Consider the following 16,815-nt stretch of genomic DNA (forward strand, 5'->3'; position numbering starts at 1 on the left):
GCCGCACATCCTCAGACACGTGGTTTTAGCAGAAAAGAAACAAGAGCAGCAGAAAGCACTGAGAAATGTTGTAACTTCTTCAGATCAACCAATATGCAGCACCACAACATACCACCACTGACGTACCTGGCTCATTCAAGCACATTAAACTTGGTGTGGTGTGTGGTCAACATATGCTGGTTTTGTTTTTAATCATATAGTCAGAATAAAACTTATTTCTGTCTTTGTTTTTAGTGTGCCTGGTTTCTTGCGGGGAATCAATGCCCTTTCTTGTTGTCCTGACACGAAACAAAATCTGTGTTTGTACTGATAACAGGTTTAGTTCTCATTAAAGGAAAGCACTGATAAGTAGTGTGAATCTATTTCAGTTAACAGATAAGCTCTAGCAGATGCAGGAAACAAGAGTTTAATTTGATGCAATACTGAAGACTAATTATAACCAGTAATGCTATAAACTTGATGTGTTGCTGCTGCTACAGTCAACCAGCATTTCTCAGATTAAACCACATTTTCCACAAGTCTTCTGATCTAATTGAACACTATTCTGGTTAAAGCGGAAAGAGGAAGGTGAACTGTAGCTTGAGAGGAGGAAAACAAGTTTTTCTTCTTGTGTGAAATGACTGCACACTGAGTTTCTTAAAGAATACCCATTTGTGAAAATACACTTTATTTAAGGTTACATTTATATTTATTAAATGTCCAGTGTGTAACATGTAGGATGATCTATTGGTAGAGATGGAACATCATGTGGTTAAGTATGTTTTCATAACTATATAATCACCGCCCATGTTCGTAGCTGAAACATAATAAACAAGAAGCTATTTATCTGTGAGTGCTGGTATCCTGTTTGTTTTGAACATCATGATTTTGCCTTGAGCCCAGAAATCAGGTTTGTCTGGCAGGCCGAAACCTGCACCAAGGCTTCAAAGTGATAACACAGATTTTGTGCTCGGCCCAAACATGTACATCTTTAAAATAAGATGTTATCCTCCCTAAGTCCTTTTCTTTCCTGTTTGCCTCCTACACTCTTTTTTTTCAGCGACGAGAGCTGTGTGCATTAGAGGCACACTGGTCTCTGTTCAAACAGACAGACAAGTCTTTATATGAGAGAAAACAGAGAGCTATGAAAAGCCCGCAGCACCAACAAAGAGCTCTTCCTCTTCCTATTCCCCGGTCACCTGACTGATGACATCAGCACCTGTTTGTGTCATGCTGTGTCCTACAGTCTGCATGTTGCAACAATTAAGTGAAAGATAAAAAAGGCTGTTGGATTTGCCATGGGGGAATTCCATCACTGTGGTCATATACAGACATCCCCATGCTCACTGCACAATTGTGGAATTCACACATCTCGTTACTGCCTGAAGACAACGTGTAAAATGAAAAGTTAAACAGTTTGTGACATGCTATCAGCCATAAAGTTATAAACTGTCGGACTGTTTAATGTCGGATCACAATAACATCGACAAGGATAACAGCTTATGTTTCTTTTCAAACATTATGACATTAGCTTTATGATTGAAGATTGCGCAACAGGTGAAACCTGTTCACTGACTATTTTAAATACATATAAAATAACAGAAAAACAGTTTGATTTCAGTACTAATTTTTAGTACATATAATACACAATTAAAAAAATACAGATATCTACAATTGAGTAAAAAAACAACAACTCATGATTTAGGGTAAAAAGTTGTGCAACAGTGATAACAAAATAAAAGTACATTATATGTCATATGACGTGGCTCTGAAACCTTCACATTGAAGTGCAATGTCAGGGTGTCAATCTTTTAAAAATATCTACTTCTCCTCATTAGACAGAATATAGTCCTCCACCCCTTGAACTCATGACATGACTTCACATTAAATTCCCCTCAAGTCTGAAGCATTGTTTGGTCACTTCTGAGTAACAAGAGGGCATTTCTGTCCCTTCTTCATCACTGACTTGACTGCTTTTGATGCTCGACATTTAGTTCTTTCAGTTCTTCCTCTACTGGACGCTGGTCAGGCAGAACTTTCTCTCCCACACCCATCTCCCACAGCGAGCTGTCATCTGTAGCACGTCTCCGCATCGCCAGGAAAAGACAGAGTAGAGGCCTGAGGAATGCATGAGTGCAGCCCAGAGCAGATGTGACTATTAGAGGTGTCTCCAGGGAACTAACAGTAAATAAACCATCATTAAGTTTCTCAGAGCTTCTTCTGACGGTGTCCACAATGAGTGTGATGTTGTACGGCGTCCAGCAGAGGAGGAAGACCACTACCAGGGGGAGGATGACCATGATGTACCTCTTCTTCTGGAGGTCTGTAGGGCTGTGCCGCAGCCGTAGCAGGACCCCGGAGGAGCAGCAAATCAGAGCGGCTGCAGGCAGCATGAAGCCCAGCAGGTGGTGGAGCAGGCGGGACAGCAGCTGCCAGTCAGTAGGTGACAGAGAGTATTTGTGAACACACACGGATTTCTCTTCTGGATCTTTCCCAGCCACCAGAAAAATATAGTCAGGGACGCAGAGGATCAGGGAGCTGATCCAGACCAACAGGCAGCTAATATGAGCTAACCTGGGCCTCTCAGAGGAGTAAAACTGGATGGAGTGGACAATGGACAGGTAGCAATCCAGACAGATGAGAACCAGCAGAAAGATCCCACAGTAGAAGTTGATCTAGGAAAAACAAAAGGAAAAGTTTAGCTATGGTGTTGTGTAAGAGGGGAACTTTCACTTTCACTTCTCCCCTACTCTGATCCCCTCCTTTTGCCTTTTCCAAGAAATGTTGAGCTTCCTGGAGGTTATCAGGGGAGTACTCTTGCTCAATAGCAGTATTAAGTACAATGAACCTTGATCTGCAAAGAGACTTTAAGCAGGAACTAAAAGCCTGGGGCCAAACAGTCCATCCAAAAACAACTTTCTCACATCGCCCTTAAGAGACCACCCTTCCGCTTTCCTGTCCCTGTCTGTTCTACCCACCACTCACACACCACTCTGTATTATTTTATTATTATTTTAAATATTATTATATTTATTTGGTGTTTATTTAGCAGGGACATAGCGTGTAAGCATGTATTTTTACCAGATATAGCTAAAAATGACTTTCATCTGTAACAGAGATAAAAAATCTGTAGTAAAAAATTAAAACCTTACACAACAGACAAGATAAAACCCTATATGACAAACTAAGAAACAAAACCCAAGAATAAGAATCACCCTCAAACAAACAACAGAAAAACAATAATACATTTATTCTAGGGAGCAAATCAGCAATCCCAACACAGGGACATACAATTCATCAGAAATTACTACATTCAATGTCTCGCAGCTCATTGACGACAGAGTTTTCACACTAGGGGGTATTGCACTCTCTGATACTCAGTGGTAAAGAACTCAACTGGAGTCCACTGGAGGAACCTCTAGTTAACCGTGAGCCATGTTGCTACAAACTGTTTAGGAGGTTGAGCTGCAAAATTGTGAATTATTTTGAATAGTAAACCAACATTGTACATAAACAGTTTACAAAGGTCAACATGTTATATTATACTACATTATAATATAGGATGTATGCTTATACAGAGTCTGAAGAGGTTGCCTTAAAATAATATGTGTCTGAGACCAGGTTGTACTACAGTATGCAAAATGTGATAATATCATTGCATTCATGTACAGTTTTGCTGCATCTGCACTCATTTGATTTCTCATAAATCTAAAATTAGAAAGGTCACACGTTGTTGTTTTTTAAATCAACCGCTACTTACATTGAAAACAGCTCCACTGATCTTGCAGAAAAAGTCTTTGAAGCACCATTCACAGTGTTGAGCGGCCTGTGCAGTCCAGAGGGGCAGCGTCACCAGCAGCAGAAGGATGTCTGCAACAATCAGGTTGAGCATAAAGGTGTCTGATATACTCCAGGATCGCCTCTTCTGAGCCAAAACGAACAGGAGTAGTCCATTCACCAGCAGACCTACAATCACCACCATGGAGTACAGAACCGGGATCGACACCAATGCAGTGTCTTTTGACTCAGAATCATCTTTGTACTCATAGTCCAAGTCATAGTCATAAGTGCTGTTGTTGGCAAATACTCCACCGAGCTCCAATTCCATGGACATCTTCTGTGGAGACAAACAGGTTAAACTCAGTGAGGAATAATAAAAAACAAAATGCTGCTGCTTCTTCTGGGTGTCAAGAATACTAAACCAAACGTTCTTCTTTCTCTTCTCTCTCTCTCTCTCTCTCTCTCTCTCTCTCTCTCTCTTTCGGTGTGTGTCCTCATACAGCCATGTGACAGTGAAGTCTTAAAAATCTCCCCCTTTGGGAAACCCAGCTGAGGATTCATTCGTTATCACACGGACACATACCTCACATGGTGCAAAGTCACTGGATGAAGCAACAGTGGAGTGGATTTAAACGGAAAAGCAATGTTCCCCTTGGTCATATGCACACACACACACACACACACACACACACACACACACACACACACACACATCTATGAAGCTATGTCATGCACAGTGTCCGTGACTGTCACTTTTGATTACTGAAGTAGACATACAGCAGATAAATATGGCACACAGGCTACAGCAGGGATCCGTTTCGAAACTAAGAGTAATACAGAAACAGAAAGGGATTGGCTTGAATGTTAGTACTGCAGTAATGGTTACAACTAAAAACAGGTCTCTACTCATCTCTAGTTATATTATTATTATGTAATATTATTATAACATAAGAGCCAATATGTTACACGACAAAAATAAACCTTGAGAGTCTTACCATAAAGGGCTTCAGCTGTAGAGGTCAGTAAGTTTTCAGGCGCTGTGGACTGATACTAAATAAGGACAAACACAGAAACTCGCAGGTATCCCTTCACCCTGAGGTCAACAGCTCTGGATCGTCGACTGTATGGTCTGCACTCGCAAGTCAGTCGCTGTTTTTCGGAGGGAGGACAAGGACGAGATCCTGCAGTTGTCGAGCGCCGCTCAAGTCCAGCCGAAAGACAAACAAAAGAATAAACTTTTTCCTGTTTGAACGCACACTTCAGGAGTGAATCCTCGGACACAGAACCACCGGGTACCAGGGGGAACTGAAAAACAGACGATGAGATAAACTGCGCTTTACCAGCTGGAAGTTTTCTAACACAGACGCACGTCGCCTGCAGACGGGCACCGGGTTACATTACAAACCGGGACATGTACGGAACTGACGTTAACGCACTTTAATTAGTTCCTCGGCGGATTGTTTTGGTTCGTCAAATGTCAAAACCTCTCGCACATTGCCTCCTCTACCGAAATCTGCCAACTCACATAAAAACGCGTCGCCCGATCAATTGTTTTTCAAAATAAAATGTGTAATAAAAAACACAGCAGCATCTACGAATATAAATCCAAGAGAAAGATGCTGAAACATAGACAGAGCTCTTCGGTTTGTATTGAGAAGCACATGGAGTGATAAAAATGGCGCAGTCGTCATGGTCTTTGCCATAATTGTGGAAAAAAGTTGCTTTAATTTGAAGGCCGAATTGCCCCACGTCCGCGTTCCCACTTTCTATGTCTGACTTGACGCAGATATGTAAATATTTCACACAAAGCGAACAATGCGTCGCACAAGGAGCTGCTCTCCACTAGATGGAGCTGTTTCACAGTTTCCAAACTGAACCACAACCACAGGCCTGTTCCAGCCTGCAGGGTTACAAGGTCATCAAGATCATTAAGCTGAATACAAGGAAAAGTTCAGCTATGGTCTTGTGTATAAGGGGACCCTGCACTTTCACTTTCTCTTCTCATCCTATTCTGATCCCCTCCCCTTGCTTTTTCCCTTCCTAGAGGCTATCAGGGGAGTATTCTGGCTCAGTAACAGAACCTTGATCCAGGAGTCCTAAAGCAGGATATTAAGGTCTGGAACCAAACATTGTCCATTTAAAAACAGCCCTTCCGCTTTCCTGTCGGTGCCTGTTCCACACACCACTCTGTAATTATTTATTTTACTTAATGTTTATTTAGCAGGGACAATGCACAAAACAGATATGGTGCCAGATGTAGCTAAAAATGACTTTCATCTGTAGTCCCTGGGCGGAGGCCAGTAGTGTGCAGGTAACAGAGATAAAAAAAAAAACAGAAGTAAAAAATAAATTTCTTGCACTTTGGCAAAACAGACAAGATAAAACCCTATATGACAAACCAAGAAACAAAACCCAAGAATAACAAACTCCCTGAAACAAACAAACAGAAAAACAATACTAAATTTCCACTAGGTGCCAAGAGTCTTTAAGCAGGAACTAAAGGTCTGGATCTAAAAACACAGTCCATCCGTTCCTGAAGAGGCCGCCCTTCTGCTTTCCTGCCCCTGCCTGTGCTACACACCACTATTTTTTTTTAGGAGGATCATGGTTTTACTCAGTTATTGAAATAAGCCAAGTGTTTGAGGTATGCTAAATAACCAAAGTATTACTGTGGACCATAATAATAATATATTTACTCAAGTGCTATTTCAAAGGCCTCATATAGAGCCAGTGTTTGGTTTGTCCTTCTGGGCCTCCATAGAAACAAGGTGGTTCAACATGGCAGACTCTGTGGAAGAGAACCATAGTCCTAAAATCCTAAAATCTGCAACTTCATCAGTAGTTGCTATTAGATCCACACTGGACCTTTAAGACCTTTTATCAACTATGAGTTCTGCAGTCTAAACCTTACTACGGTCAAAGTATTTAAGTATTATAGCAAAACATTTTTAAAGTAGTCATAGTGCATTAAAATGTTCCCATGTTTAACCTTTATATCTTTTAATTTAATTTGCAGGGACAGCACACAATTAAAAGTAATGACACCAGAGTTAGTTAACAGCTAATTTACATCTGTTGTCCCCTGGGCAGGTAGACAAGAAATGACAACAGAACAGTAAATAACTACATAAAGCAGGACAATACATAAAAGTCCATCAGTGTGAGATAATAAATAGAATCAATATGATAATGAATACGATAAACACAAAGCAATCATTTGTGTTGATTTCAGCCAGAGCTTGATCTTGGTTCAGGTTTGGAGATGCGAGTGACACCACAAACTTACCTTTCAAATGAGTCCTCATTCATGCATTTTGGCCTTACATTGGCCTTACCTTTTTGTTTTTTGGGGGATGTTGTGGGTAATATTTTTAAACAGACAAACATTAAGCACCAGAATCTCATTTTGCTACTTTCCCCTTTGTTTCCTTGCCAATTTTCATACTTGTAATTTATGCATTTGTAGTACCTTTATTTTTGTATTTACATTATTTCTAGATATTTGGCATATAAAAAATGTAAAAACACAAAATGTCAGTTTATATAAAAGAATCAACTCAGCAGTCTACACAGTAATATAATTAAAATGTGCTTGGTCAGCTGCAACATGTAAAGTCTTCCCACATATAAATTAATAAAACACTACACATAATAACATAAATACCTTTTGCTGAATAATCACTTAATGGGGTATTTTTACACAACATCACTAGTTTTATCACCAGTGTCTAGGATTTAGTGGCATCTGGTCGTGAAGTTAAAGCTACTCGAAGATGACTAACTGAATACAAGAACCAAATAAAACTTTCTTTAAGCCCCATACTAAATGAGCAAACAAGAGCATGTTACCTTTCAAATGCATTTTGGCCTTACACTGCGTTTTTGTAGGTCACAAGTCAAAAAGATTGGGAACCACAAGTTTAAATTTGATCAAGGCAAAGGTAATGAAAACACAATGATTTCTATATTCAGGTGATTATACACTAATGAAAACATACAGGTGTCCTGATATCTCACCTGGTAAATCTGATCCCCAAGGCTTAGTCCTTGCTTTAGCAGCCATGGGATTGACTCTGACCCGTGGCCCTTTGCTGCATGCCATCCCCTTTATTTCTCCTTCCAATTGCTGTCACTCTTCAGTTATCACTATCAATTAAATACGATAAAAGCCACCCCCCACCAAAAAACAAAAACCCCACATGTATGAATATTATATTCTATACTTGCCATTGGATCCTCCTAACTCCTCTGAATACTCCCCCACTGACCGTATGCTTTCATTTAGAATTTCTTCAAAACATGAATAATAATCTCAGATTAAATTCCACATGCTGGCTTTTAAATAACACATTTGTATGATGTTGTCATTTGCTGGTTTGGACCTGTGCTTGCCAAAGTGTTACAGTGACTCAGAATCAAAGGCGTCATTCTCTCCAAGGCGCTCTGTTTCGTCATCACACCCAGTTCATTGTAGTTCCAGACTTATATTCACTCGTATTTGTATTAATCATGAGATCTGTGCTGGATGAAAGTAATGAACATGTAGAGAGAGAACCTGAGGTGTTGATTAATATATAAAAACAACACTTTATTTTTATTCCAAAATATTTATTCCACAAATCTTTGAAAATAACAAAAACGTTGGGTATTACAAAACTCAAAATGAGTCATTTCATTTCCTCCTTTACAGCAGTTCATTTTTGAAACACACAGCTGTAAAAACAGCTTTATATGGGCCATGAAAAAAAGAATTGCAAAATGATCATTTCAACATGTACAACTTTTCAACATATATGAGCATTTTCACTGTTTTATAAGCTGAAAACGTTTCCTGCAAACGTATCTGCGTGTGGAATCTGATGAGACTAATCTACCAAGTGCAAGGATGTGAGATATGAGTCTGACTGCTGAAGCTACAGGCTACATCTTAACTGCTGATCAAGCTTTTTTTAGGAGTATGAAGAAATCTATATGTTGCACAACATTTGACCTGTGGACAAAAAAATGAACACATTTTCACATAAAAGGCCTCAGCATGTGTTTTTATCTCTGTTCCACTCTAACTTAAAGACTTTACTATAATATTCTTGCATAAAAAATATAAACAACATAAAAACAACGTGTTGTAAGCTGCACCATATCAACAACCAGATGTTAAAGCACCAGGGGGACAGGCAGAAAACTTTCTCGCTGAGAATGTTTTTAAAGTCTTCATTAAACTGAACTTATATTTCAGTTTATTTTCTTTACTTTTCTCTTAACCTCCCACACACACACACACACACACACACACACACACACACACACACACACACACACACACACACACACACACACACACACACACAACCACATCTCCTCTTTAATTAGGCCTATCTTGGTTTCACACCATCACAGAATAAGAGGTGTTTTCGCTTTCTGCAGAACTGAACGATCCTGTGGTTTTTCTATTCCTCCTCTTCCTCCATCCCTCCATCCCCTGCCAGCCTCTCTGTCCCAGCAGCCCCTTACACATTTTGGCAAGCTCCCTCCTGAACTTTACCCCCACAAAGCCGTACAACAGAGGGTTCAGGGCGCAGTGTGACAGCCCCACGCTTTCAGTGATCAGAGTCCCAATGTCCACCACACGACCAAACTGGCAACCTGCAGTCACCACTCCTAGCCAGTGCAGACTATCTGCCAGCTGGAAGCAGTTGTACGGTGCCCAGCAGATGACAAACACAGACACTAAGGAGATAATGAGGCGGAGAGACTTTCGCCTTTGGCGACGAGTGGCATTGCAAAGAGACTTGAAGATGCGCATGTAGCAGTAGAGCATGATCAGCAGGGGGAGCCCAAAACCCAGAACCACACTGATCAGCTGCAGCCCGGCCTGCCACTGTCTGAAGTTCTCAACGAACCACACCTGGCACATGAGTGTCTTATGATGACCTATAGTCTTCACCTCCACTACCTGTTTGAAAGTAATGTCCACTCCACTCAGGCCCAGGCAGACCACCCAGATGACGGCACACGCAATCTGGGCATGGCAGGTGTTGCGCTTCCAGCCAGAGCTCACAGCGTGAACAATGGCCAGGTATCGGTCAAAGCTGATGCAGGCCAAGAAGAGGATGCCACTGTAGCGGTTCAGGGAAAAGAGGGCACCGGAGATCTTGCAAGCAGCCAAGCCGAACACCCATTGGTGAGCCCACTGCACTGCAAACAGGGGCAGGGTGAAGGCCAGCAGCAGGTCAGAAATGGCGAGGTGAAGGAGGAAGGTGTCTGTCAGAGAGAAGGCACAGGCACCACCACTCTGAGTGTTTCGGTAGCGTCGGATCACACACAGCACCAGGACGTTGCCCACCACAGCCAGGAGGAACACCAGAATGTATACAACAGGGGAGTACGCCTTTGCAAAACTGTAGATGTCCTCCTGTAAACATGGCTCTGCACTACTGCTGCTCATGTCAGGGGCATGGTGTAATTGTCATATTCATCAAATCCCTGTTGACAGAAGAGGGGAAAGCAGTTCTGTCAGATTCTAGAAACAGATGAGTTATTCAGGAAAAGTGCACTTATCAACATTTTACAGATAAAGTGGAAACCAATCTTTTTCTTTTTTTTCTTCATTTAAGCCTATAATAACATTTCAAAAAACGTCAAATAAAATCTGTTTCAGTAAAAAACTTAACTCTAAAGATAATTGATATACATGCTTGATACTATATGACAGTTGAATAACTCATTTGAAAATATCTCTTGGAGGAATATGTTCCTGTATACAGTGTATTAAATCTGCTCATGTTAAAGAAAATAAAGTGCAAACTCAGACAGAAGTATATCAAACATAAAAATGGCCACTCACCCAGTAATCTTCTGTGGTTGGCGTCACTTGATCCATATTTGTTGCAAACAAGGAGGCAGCAGAACACCTGAAACCCTACAACAGTCAAAGACAGCACACTCATAAACACATTAGTTTTTCTATCTATGCCACTCTTGTCCAGATGAAGGAGGATCAGAAAGAAGAAGTCATAATTTCAGGAACTGAATCCTTGCAGATTTTAGACGGATGCAAAGAACAGTGCTTTAGTAGGAATAGATGACTGTCTGGGAAATTGTGACATATATTTTTAAAACGTGGCATGGGGCAGCTGTAAAGCTCGGCCAGACAGACAGTGCATGACTGAACTACTCTATATGGAAAAATAATCTATTTTCTATCTTCTAGATTGTACACCTGTATCTACTGCGGATCCAAGTTATTTTATGTATAAAATGCTTTCCATATCATAATATCAAAAGGGAACAACATTTATGGGAATGTAACCTTCAAGAAGCAGAAACTGGTTTTACAGAACAATCTTTTGCAAATGGTTCGAGAAGTGAAAGTGCTCAGTTGACAAAAATTTCAAAGTCTCTACTATGTTATTCTTTATTTATTTGTTTTGGGATATTAAGCAGTACACCCAGATTACATTGTAGTATATTGTAGGTGAAGACTTTAGATTTTGGGCAATCCGTATTTTACAAATCTCAGAATGTCAAAATGAAATAAAAATTGTTTAAGAAAACTACAAAACAATTCAAGGTAGACCTCTGTTTATATGTAGTTTGTGCTAAATGAAACAAACAAATTAACTTACTCACCCTCTGAGATCTTGTAAAGAAGAAAACTATGAAGCTTATGTTGGATGGATTAAATACTATATGTGATTAGATACGCTTAAACAGGAAGTATTTTGTGCATCTTTGTGGCTGAAAATAACAGACAGGAACACCACTTTATTTCTCATTAGATATGCATTGCATGCATGCCCTCTGCTGTTGAATTACATTTATTCAAATCTCTTTCATGCTCTGTTAAAACAACTTTAACCAATTAAAATAATATTGGGATAGTGATTTGACATCTACCTGCAGATACCTGATATGAGCAAATGCCACGGAAACATTTTTAACCTCTGAAGTGTAGATAGGGGTTTGAATTGGGGTTTTATAAAAAACCCTTTCAAACTCCGCTCAGCATTCAAATTTTGTGAAGCGGTAAAGTGAGTCATAATGCCCTTCACAGACACAGAGATAGACAGGATGGACAGAGTGTGAAGTCCTCATTCCCCTTTTAGTATTTCTGTAAGATTAAAAAAAAACAACCAAACAATTAATGTGTTAAATGTGTGAGGAACTGAACACACTTGCGGTTACTTCTGTCTCGACTGAGGGTCTTTGGGGAAAATTCTGTTGTTGTGCAACTTTACTGATATTTTGCTTCCTTCTGTCATAGTCGATGAGCAGTGTATTACACATCACAGAAGCATATTGTTGAAGTTATATATATATATAATCTGGTGCGCACATGGAGGAAAGGAAAGAAGGACTTCTGACTTCTCCAAAGAGCCTTTTAGCTCACTGCCATGCTTCATTTTTTAAAACTTGGAACCTCTGTGGCTCTCTGATATGACCCGAGCTCTGCAAGCGGTTCCACTTCCTTTTTGCCTTTGCTCCAATACACCACTGTCTATAAGAAGTGTTAACTTGACTGATTAAAAGATCTAATAGGAATCTGCTGACAGTCATTTATTAAAACAAAAACACATTACATAATCAGATAATCTTGATATGGATCCCTTCGGATTTCAACTAGTCAGTGCTCTCTGGTGGACAAAATATGTAGTGGTGACACTGTTTCTGAAGTAGGCTACCTCTAACACAGGCCTCTGTGTATACTTATTAGTCTTTTGTCCAGGCATGATTCATTCACTCTACAAAAGAAGTGCAAAAACATGAATCAAAACAAAAATCTAAATAATAAAATAGCTCCTACATCAATATATCTGCATTAGGCTAACTTATCACATATCTGTAAATTACTTTATATCTGTGGAAAGGAAGTTTTGTTTTAGTGAACAGAGAAAAACTATATTTTATTCTTTTTTTATTTGGCCCTCTCAGATAATGGAAAATGTGCTGCATATCTTTTCTTTATTTATTGCAGGTTTGAAACTTGATCACTGTGAGATAGGTCAAAAAATATATTTTTTTAAAAACCTTAAGGACTTAAAACGGTACATTTGAGAAGTTAATTGCGAGTTTTAAAAAGCATGTGAAATCATACATGCTGCGAACGAGTCAGAGGAGAGCACAACAATATCTGTTCTGTCTTGTCTTGGCAGGCGTTTTTCGTAATCTGAGTTTAGTTTATAATCCTGTTGCAGTTTAGAATAACACATTTGGATCCTGTTTTATGGCCACACCTCAGTAACCTTACTGCAGGTGAGCCAGTTGATCTGAAGGTATCTGACAAAAAATGTTCAGAAATCTTTGCCTGTCTAAGAAACAAAAAGTTCCTGAATGTAAACTAACAAATCCATGACCATAATACGATCAAGTAGTGACTATGCAGGGTCAGCGTTTTATCATGTTTAACCTTTGTGTTTTGTTGACACTTGCTTTACTTCCTCATTGTTTGAGTCTCACGGACTCCACTTGTGTGTGTGTTGTGTATGTGTAAAAATAAAACTATAACAAAATACAGAAATGACGATAAATGTTATGTTATATGGGTTTCACATGAACAAATATATTCCTTTTGTTTGTGGGTTAGAGAGGTTTAAATCTCTGTCAGACCTCTAATGAATAAACTGTTATAAAACTCCAACAGCTGTGATCCAAACAGACTTTGGATTTAGGAGGGTAATCATTTGTAAACAGTACTGTCAACACCAATCACAGATGTAGAGCATATGCAAATTCATTATGATTAACCAAGGTTTTACAGCAGGGGCCTCTGAGAATCCATTAAGTATGCTTTTTAAGCTGTTAAAGAGGGTCTGTGGTGTCCAGCACCCCAAACAGAACATTGAGGTTAATTGTTCAGCAGCAAGGCATGTTAATAAATGATTAGAGGACCAGGTATTGGCATATTTACAGGTGTGTGAGTGCTCTATTGACAAGAGGGCTGTACTATGAAGGGAGCTTAACCTACTCAGATTTAACTCAGTGTTTCCAAGGAACATTCGTGTTGTCACATTCTGATTGCCTACATTGCTGTTAAATGGTACGACGACGGTGATTAAGATGTTGGTTTATTCAGTGTCAACTTAAGTGTGTGTGTCCACATGCCAGGGGCGTGTTCAGCAGCACAGGAAGAAGTTTTTTTTTTTATAATGTCTTGTGCTCCTTATTTGTCCCTAGAAAAATGTACAATGATAATATCAGGATATGAGGAGTTTTAAAAAAAGTTAAAGGATTAATCTACTGCAGTAGGGGCCAGTGTATTGAATTGAGTATTATATGAATTTAAAACTGCTATATGCCTCTATAAATCAGGCATGGTGCCTGAGAACTGAATTAAAAATCTACTCCCTAAAGCGCCAAGGCTGAAGGCGACCTGTGTGAATGTAATGCTGCTGTTAGAATAAATATACAATCAGATGCACCCATCACCCTCTGGATTCCTCTGGAAATAAAGAGTTCTGTGTAAAGGCCTGGTCTATGTATATCAAAAAGTACTTCTATTCTTTATAAATATAATTACATGCGACCATAAAAAGCCTCTGTGATCTTTATAACAATTAAATGGGAACATAAATGCATTCTGGCCCTAGTAGCTGGCATAGATAGCTGCTGAATTCTCGCAGATGAGAATCGATATCTTTCATAAAGATCATCTGGGTAAACTAGAGGATTTTTACAGTCTCTGTGCCCTGTGCAGTAAGCCTCTACGTCACCAACGTCTTCCAAATGTTGTCTGCGTTTTTTTTCACAAGATTGTGGACGGAGGAGAGAGAGGCGGTTTACAAGGTGATGTCGAGTTAACCACGAAGATAACCTGCTATGCTACACAAGCAGTTGTTACATTTGATTTAATTGTGTTTATTTTATGTTATTTGTGTTGGATATCTGTCTTTTCCTATATTTGTGTACATCAGCACATACTATACAATTTCAAACATCTCATGTCAGGTGAGGGCCACAGCTCACTTTTATACTTTTATTTTCCCATTCATAGTTTGACCCACAGTGTGTACACACACCACACCTGCTCTTAAAGTAAAATCTGGTTTATAAGTTTCTGAAATACAAATATGCACTATCTATGACTTTGTTCTTCAATTGCTGAATGCTGATAAAGACCACGTCATGTTAGGTGCACCCTTGATACGCCCCAAAACTAAATATCTGGGTCTTTACAAGATGTTTGCGCCTGCCCAAATGGCCTTTGTTTGACATGTCATATCAGCATAGAAACTGGGCTTCAGTATACGGCTGATGTCGCACTGGGTATAAGAGCTGTGGCCTTAGCCTTGCCCTCCTGTTTGTGGATTTCCCCCGTGACCATCTACAACCTCAGATCACTTTTCCGGGAGCCATACACGAACTTCAGGAGGTGAGATCTGAGACGTTCCCTCCAAACTAAGGTTGGCCAGAACTGCTACATGGAAAAGTCATCCGGCTTCCATCACTATTAATTACAACAACGGATTGTAGTAATTTAATGCTTGCCTCTCTGGTTTCTGGGACACTATTATTGAAATAATTGTCTTTGGTTTGCTTCGATGGCACAGGACAGGACACGGAGCAGGATATTTGCTTGGAGGATACAGTGCCTCAATAGAGCCAGAAAATGTTACCATATATGAAGCGTAGGAGCACAGTCTAGACATGCTCTATTTGAAAAGTGTCATCTGATAACTCCTGTTATAATTTGGCGCTATACAAATACAATTGAATTGAATTGCATTCCTTTTTAATACTACTGTTTTGCAACTACCTTATTATTTTGTCAAATCATGAAAATGATCCAGTATGATCTGTTTTTACATTTCTGCTCTTCCTCATATTCCTTGTTCTCTATTTGCAGCAATGGAGTTCCAGTCAAATGTGATCAACTCGCAGCCTCAGGTCTCCGTCACACAGTACACTGTCTCCACCGGATTGTCAGATTGGAGTTCAAATGTGTGCGACTGCTGTGAAGACTGTGGCATCTGTAAGTGTTTACGTGTGTTTGTGGAAGCAGAAATTAACCAACATTGTAAAATGTTGAACAGGAAAACATATTTCTCCTCTCCAGGTCTTTGTGCAACGTTCGTCCCTTGCATCCTGGCCTGTAAAGTGGCTCAGGACAATGACGACAGCTGCTGCATTCCCTTCCTTCCTGGTGCCATGATTGCTCTGAGGACAAGCATCCGCAGCAAATACCATATTACCGTAAGTGTGCTGAAGTGTAAAGATTAGACCACAAAAACAAATTTAAATGCAGAGACCTAGTGTTTGATCATGGGTCATCACCACAAAAAAAGTTTTTTTGCATGAGCTAAGTGACGTTCGTCACCAGTTTACTGTGCCTGTCCTTCTTCCCAGGGCTCGGTGTGTGATGACTGGGTAGTCATGGCCTGCCTGCCTCTGTGTGGACTGTGTCAGATGGCCCGGGAGCAGAAGATAAGGGGACGAGTCTAATTTTTAAATTCCAAAGAAAGAGAATATTCACATTCCATTGTCTGGACGCAATTTCTGAATTTCAGATTAAATTTGACATTTGTTGGCATGACAATAATTAGGTACTGTGTTTTTATAATGTGAGAAGATTGGTGATAATCAGACTGAATGGCAATTTTTGTTTAACTTTATTATTCTATACTATTTTAACATAATATATATTACATCACAACTATATACGTAAAATAAAAAATTAGAGATGCAGGAAGCAATTCAGAGACTGAATCATTCATATGGAAGAAGATATAACAAAAAAAATAATTCAGTATTTCAACAGGTCTAAACTTTTACATTGAACCACTGTCTTTAAGTTAAATATTCACTCACTGAGATGAAATTGTCTTTATGCGGAGATTTCCTGTACAGTATAGTGGTTAATTTACACACATTATTTATTTTTGGAACGCAATTGTATCCGAATACAGTTTTTCTTGCTTACAACGTCACAATAAATATCATGTATTCATCTAATATTCTGTAAAAGGACTATTTTATGTATGTGTAATTAACTAACGTATATTAATTCAAGCAACAGTATTTCATTAAAAACCTGGAATCATCATGCTGTGTTTGGGGCTT

At 39.5% G+C, this 16,815-nt stretch overlaps 2 protein-coding genes across 3 annotated transcripts; one reads left to right on the plus strand and one right to left on the minus strand.

The window, feature by feature from the left end:
- Positions 1-632: 632 nt before the first annotated feature.
- Positions 633-10,810, minus strand: cxcr3.2 (chemokine (C-X-C motif) receptor 3, tandem duplicate 2). Its single transcript, XM_051407071.1, has 4 exons — positions 10,604-10,810; positions 9,145-10,242; positions 3,740-4,278; positions 633-2,654 (listed from the first exon to the last, which is right to left on the minus strand). Exons 2-4 carry the CDS (start codon positions 10,202-10,204, stop codon positions 1,938-1,940), a joined length of 2,316 nt encoding a protein of 771 aa, XP_051263031.1. The 5' UTR covers positions 10,205-10,242; positions 10,604-10,810; the 3' UTR covers positions 633-1,937.
- Positions 10,811-15,013: 4,203 nt separating this feature from the next.
- On the plus strand, positions 15,014-16,798 carry cnfn (cornifelin). Of its 2 annotated transcripts, none has more exons than XM_051406643.1 (4): positions 15,014-15,127; positions 15,602-15,727; positions 15,812-15,948; positions 16,102-16,798. In XM_051406643.1, exons 2-4 carry the CDS (start codon positions 15,604-15,606, stop codon positions 16,195-16,197), a joined length of 357 nt encoding a protein of 118 aa, XP_051262603.1. In that variant the 5' UTR covers positions 15,014-15,127; positions 15,602-15,603; the 3' UTR covers positions 16,198-16,798. The 2 variants fall into 2 exon arrangements, with proteins under 2 accessions (XP_051262603.1, XP_051262604.1); XM_051406644.1 differs by having other exon boundaries at positions 15,020-15,158.
- The last annotated feature ends 17 nt before the right edge of the window (positions 16,799-16,815 follow it).

Source organism: Dicentrarchus labrax, unplaced genomic scaffold, assembly GCF_905237075.1.
Source record: "Dicentrarchus labrax unplaced genomic scaffold, dlabrax2021, whole genome shotgun sequence".
NCBI classification, from domain to species: domain Eukaryota; kingdom Metazoa; phylum Chordata; class Actinopteri; family Moronidae; genus Dicentrarchus; species Dicentrarchus labrax.

Coding starts and splice junctions, on each gene's coding strand:
- cxcr3.2 (XM_051407071.1), bottom strand. CDS start 10,204: ATGAGCAGCAGTAGTGCAGAGCCATGTTTACAGGAGGACATCTACAGT. Junction 4,279..9,144: donor CTCTTATTCTGTGATGGTGT/GAAACCAAGATA, acceptor GAGATTTTTAAG/ACTTCACTGTCACATGGCTG. Junction 2,655..3,739: donor TCAGTGGAGCTGTTTTCAAT/GTAAGTAGCGGT, acceptor TGTTTTTCCTAG/ATCAACTTCTACTGTGGGAT.
- cnfn (XM_051406643.1), top strand. CDS start 15,604: ATGGAGTTCCAGTCAAATGTGATCAACTCGCAGCCTCAGGTCTCCGTC. Junction 15,728..15,811: donor CTGTGAAGACTGTGGCATCT/GTAAGTGTTTAC, acceptor TCTCCTCTCCAG/GTCTTTGTGCAACGTTCGTC. Junction 15,949..16,101: donor GCAGCAAATACCATATTACC/GTAAGTGTGCTG, acceptor CCTTCTTCCCAG/GGCTCGGTGTGTGATGACTG.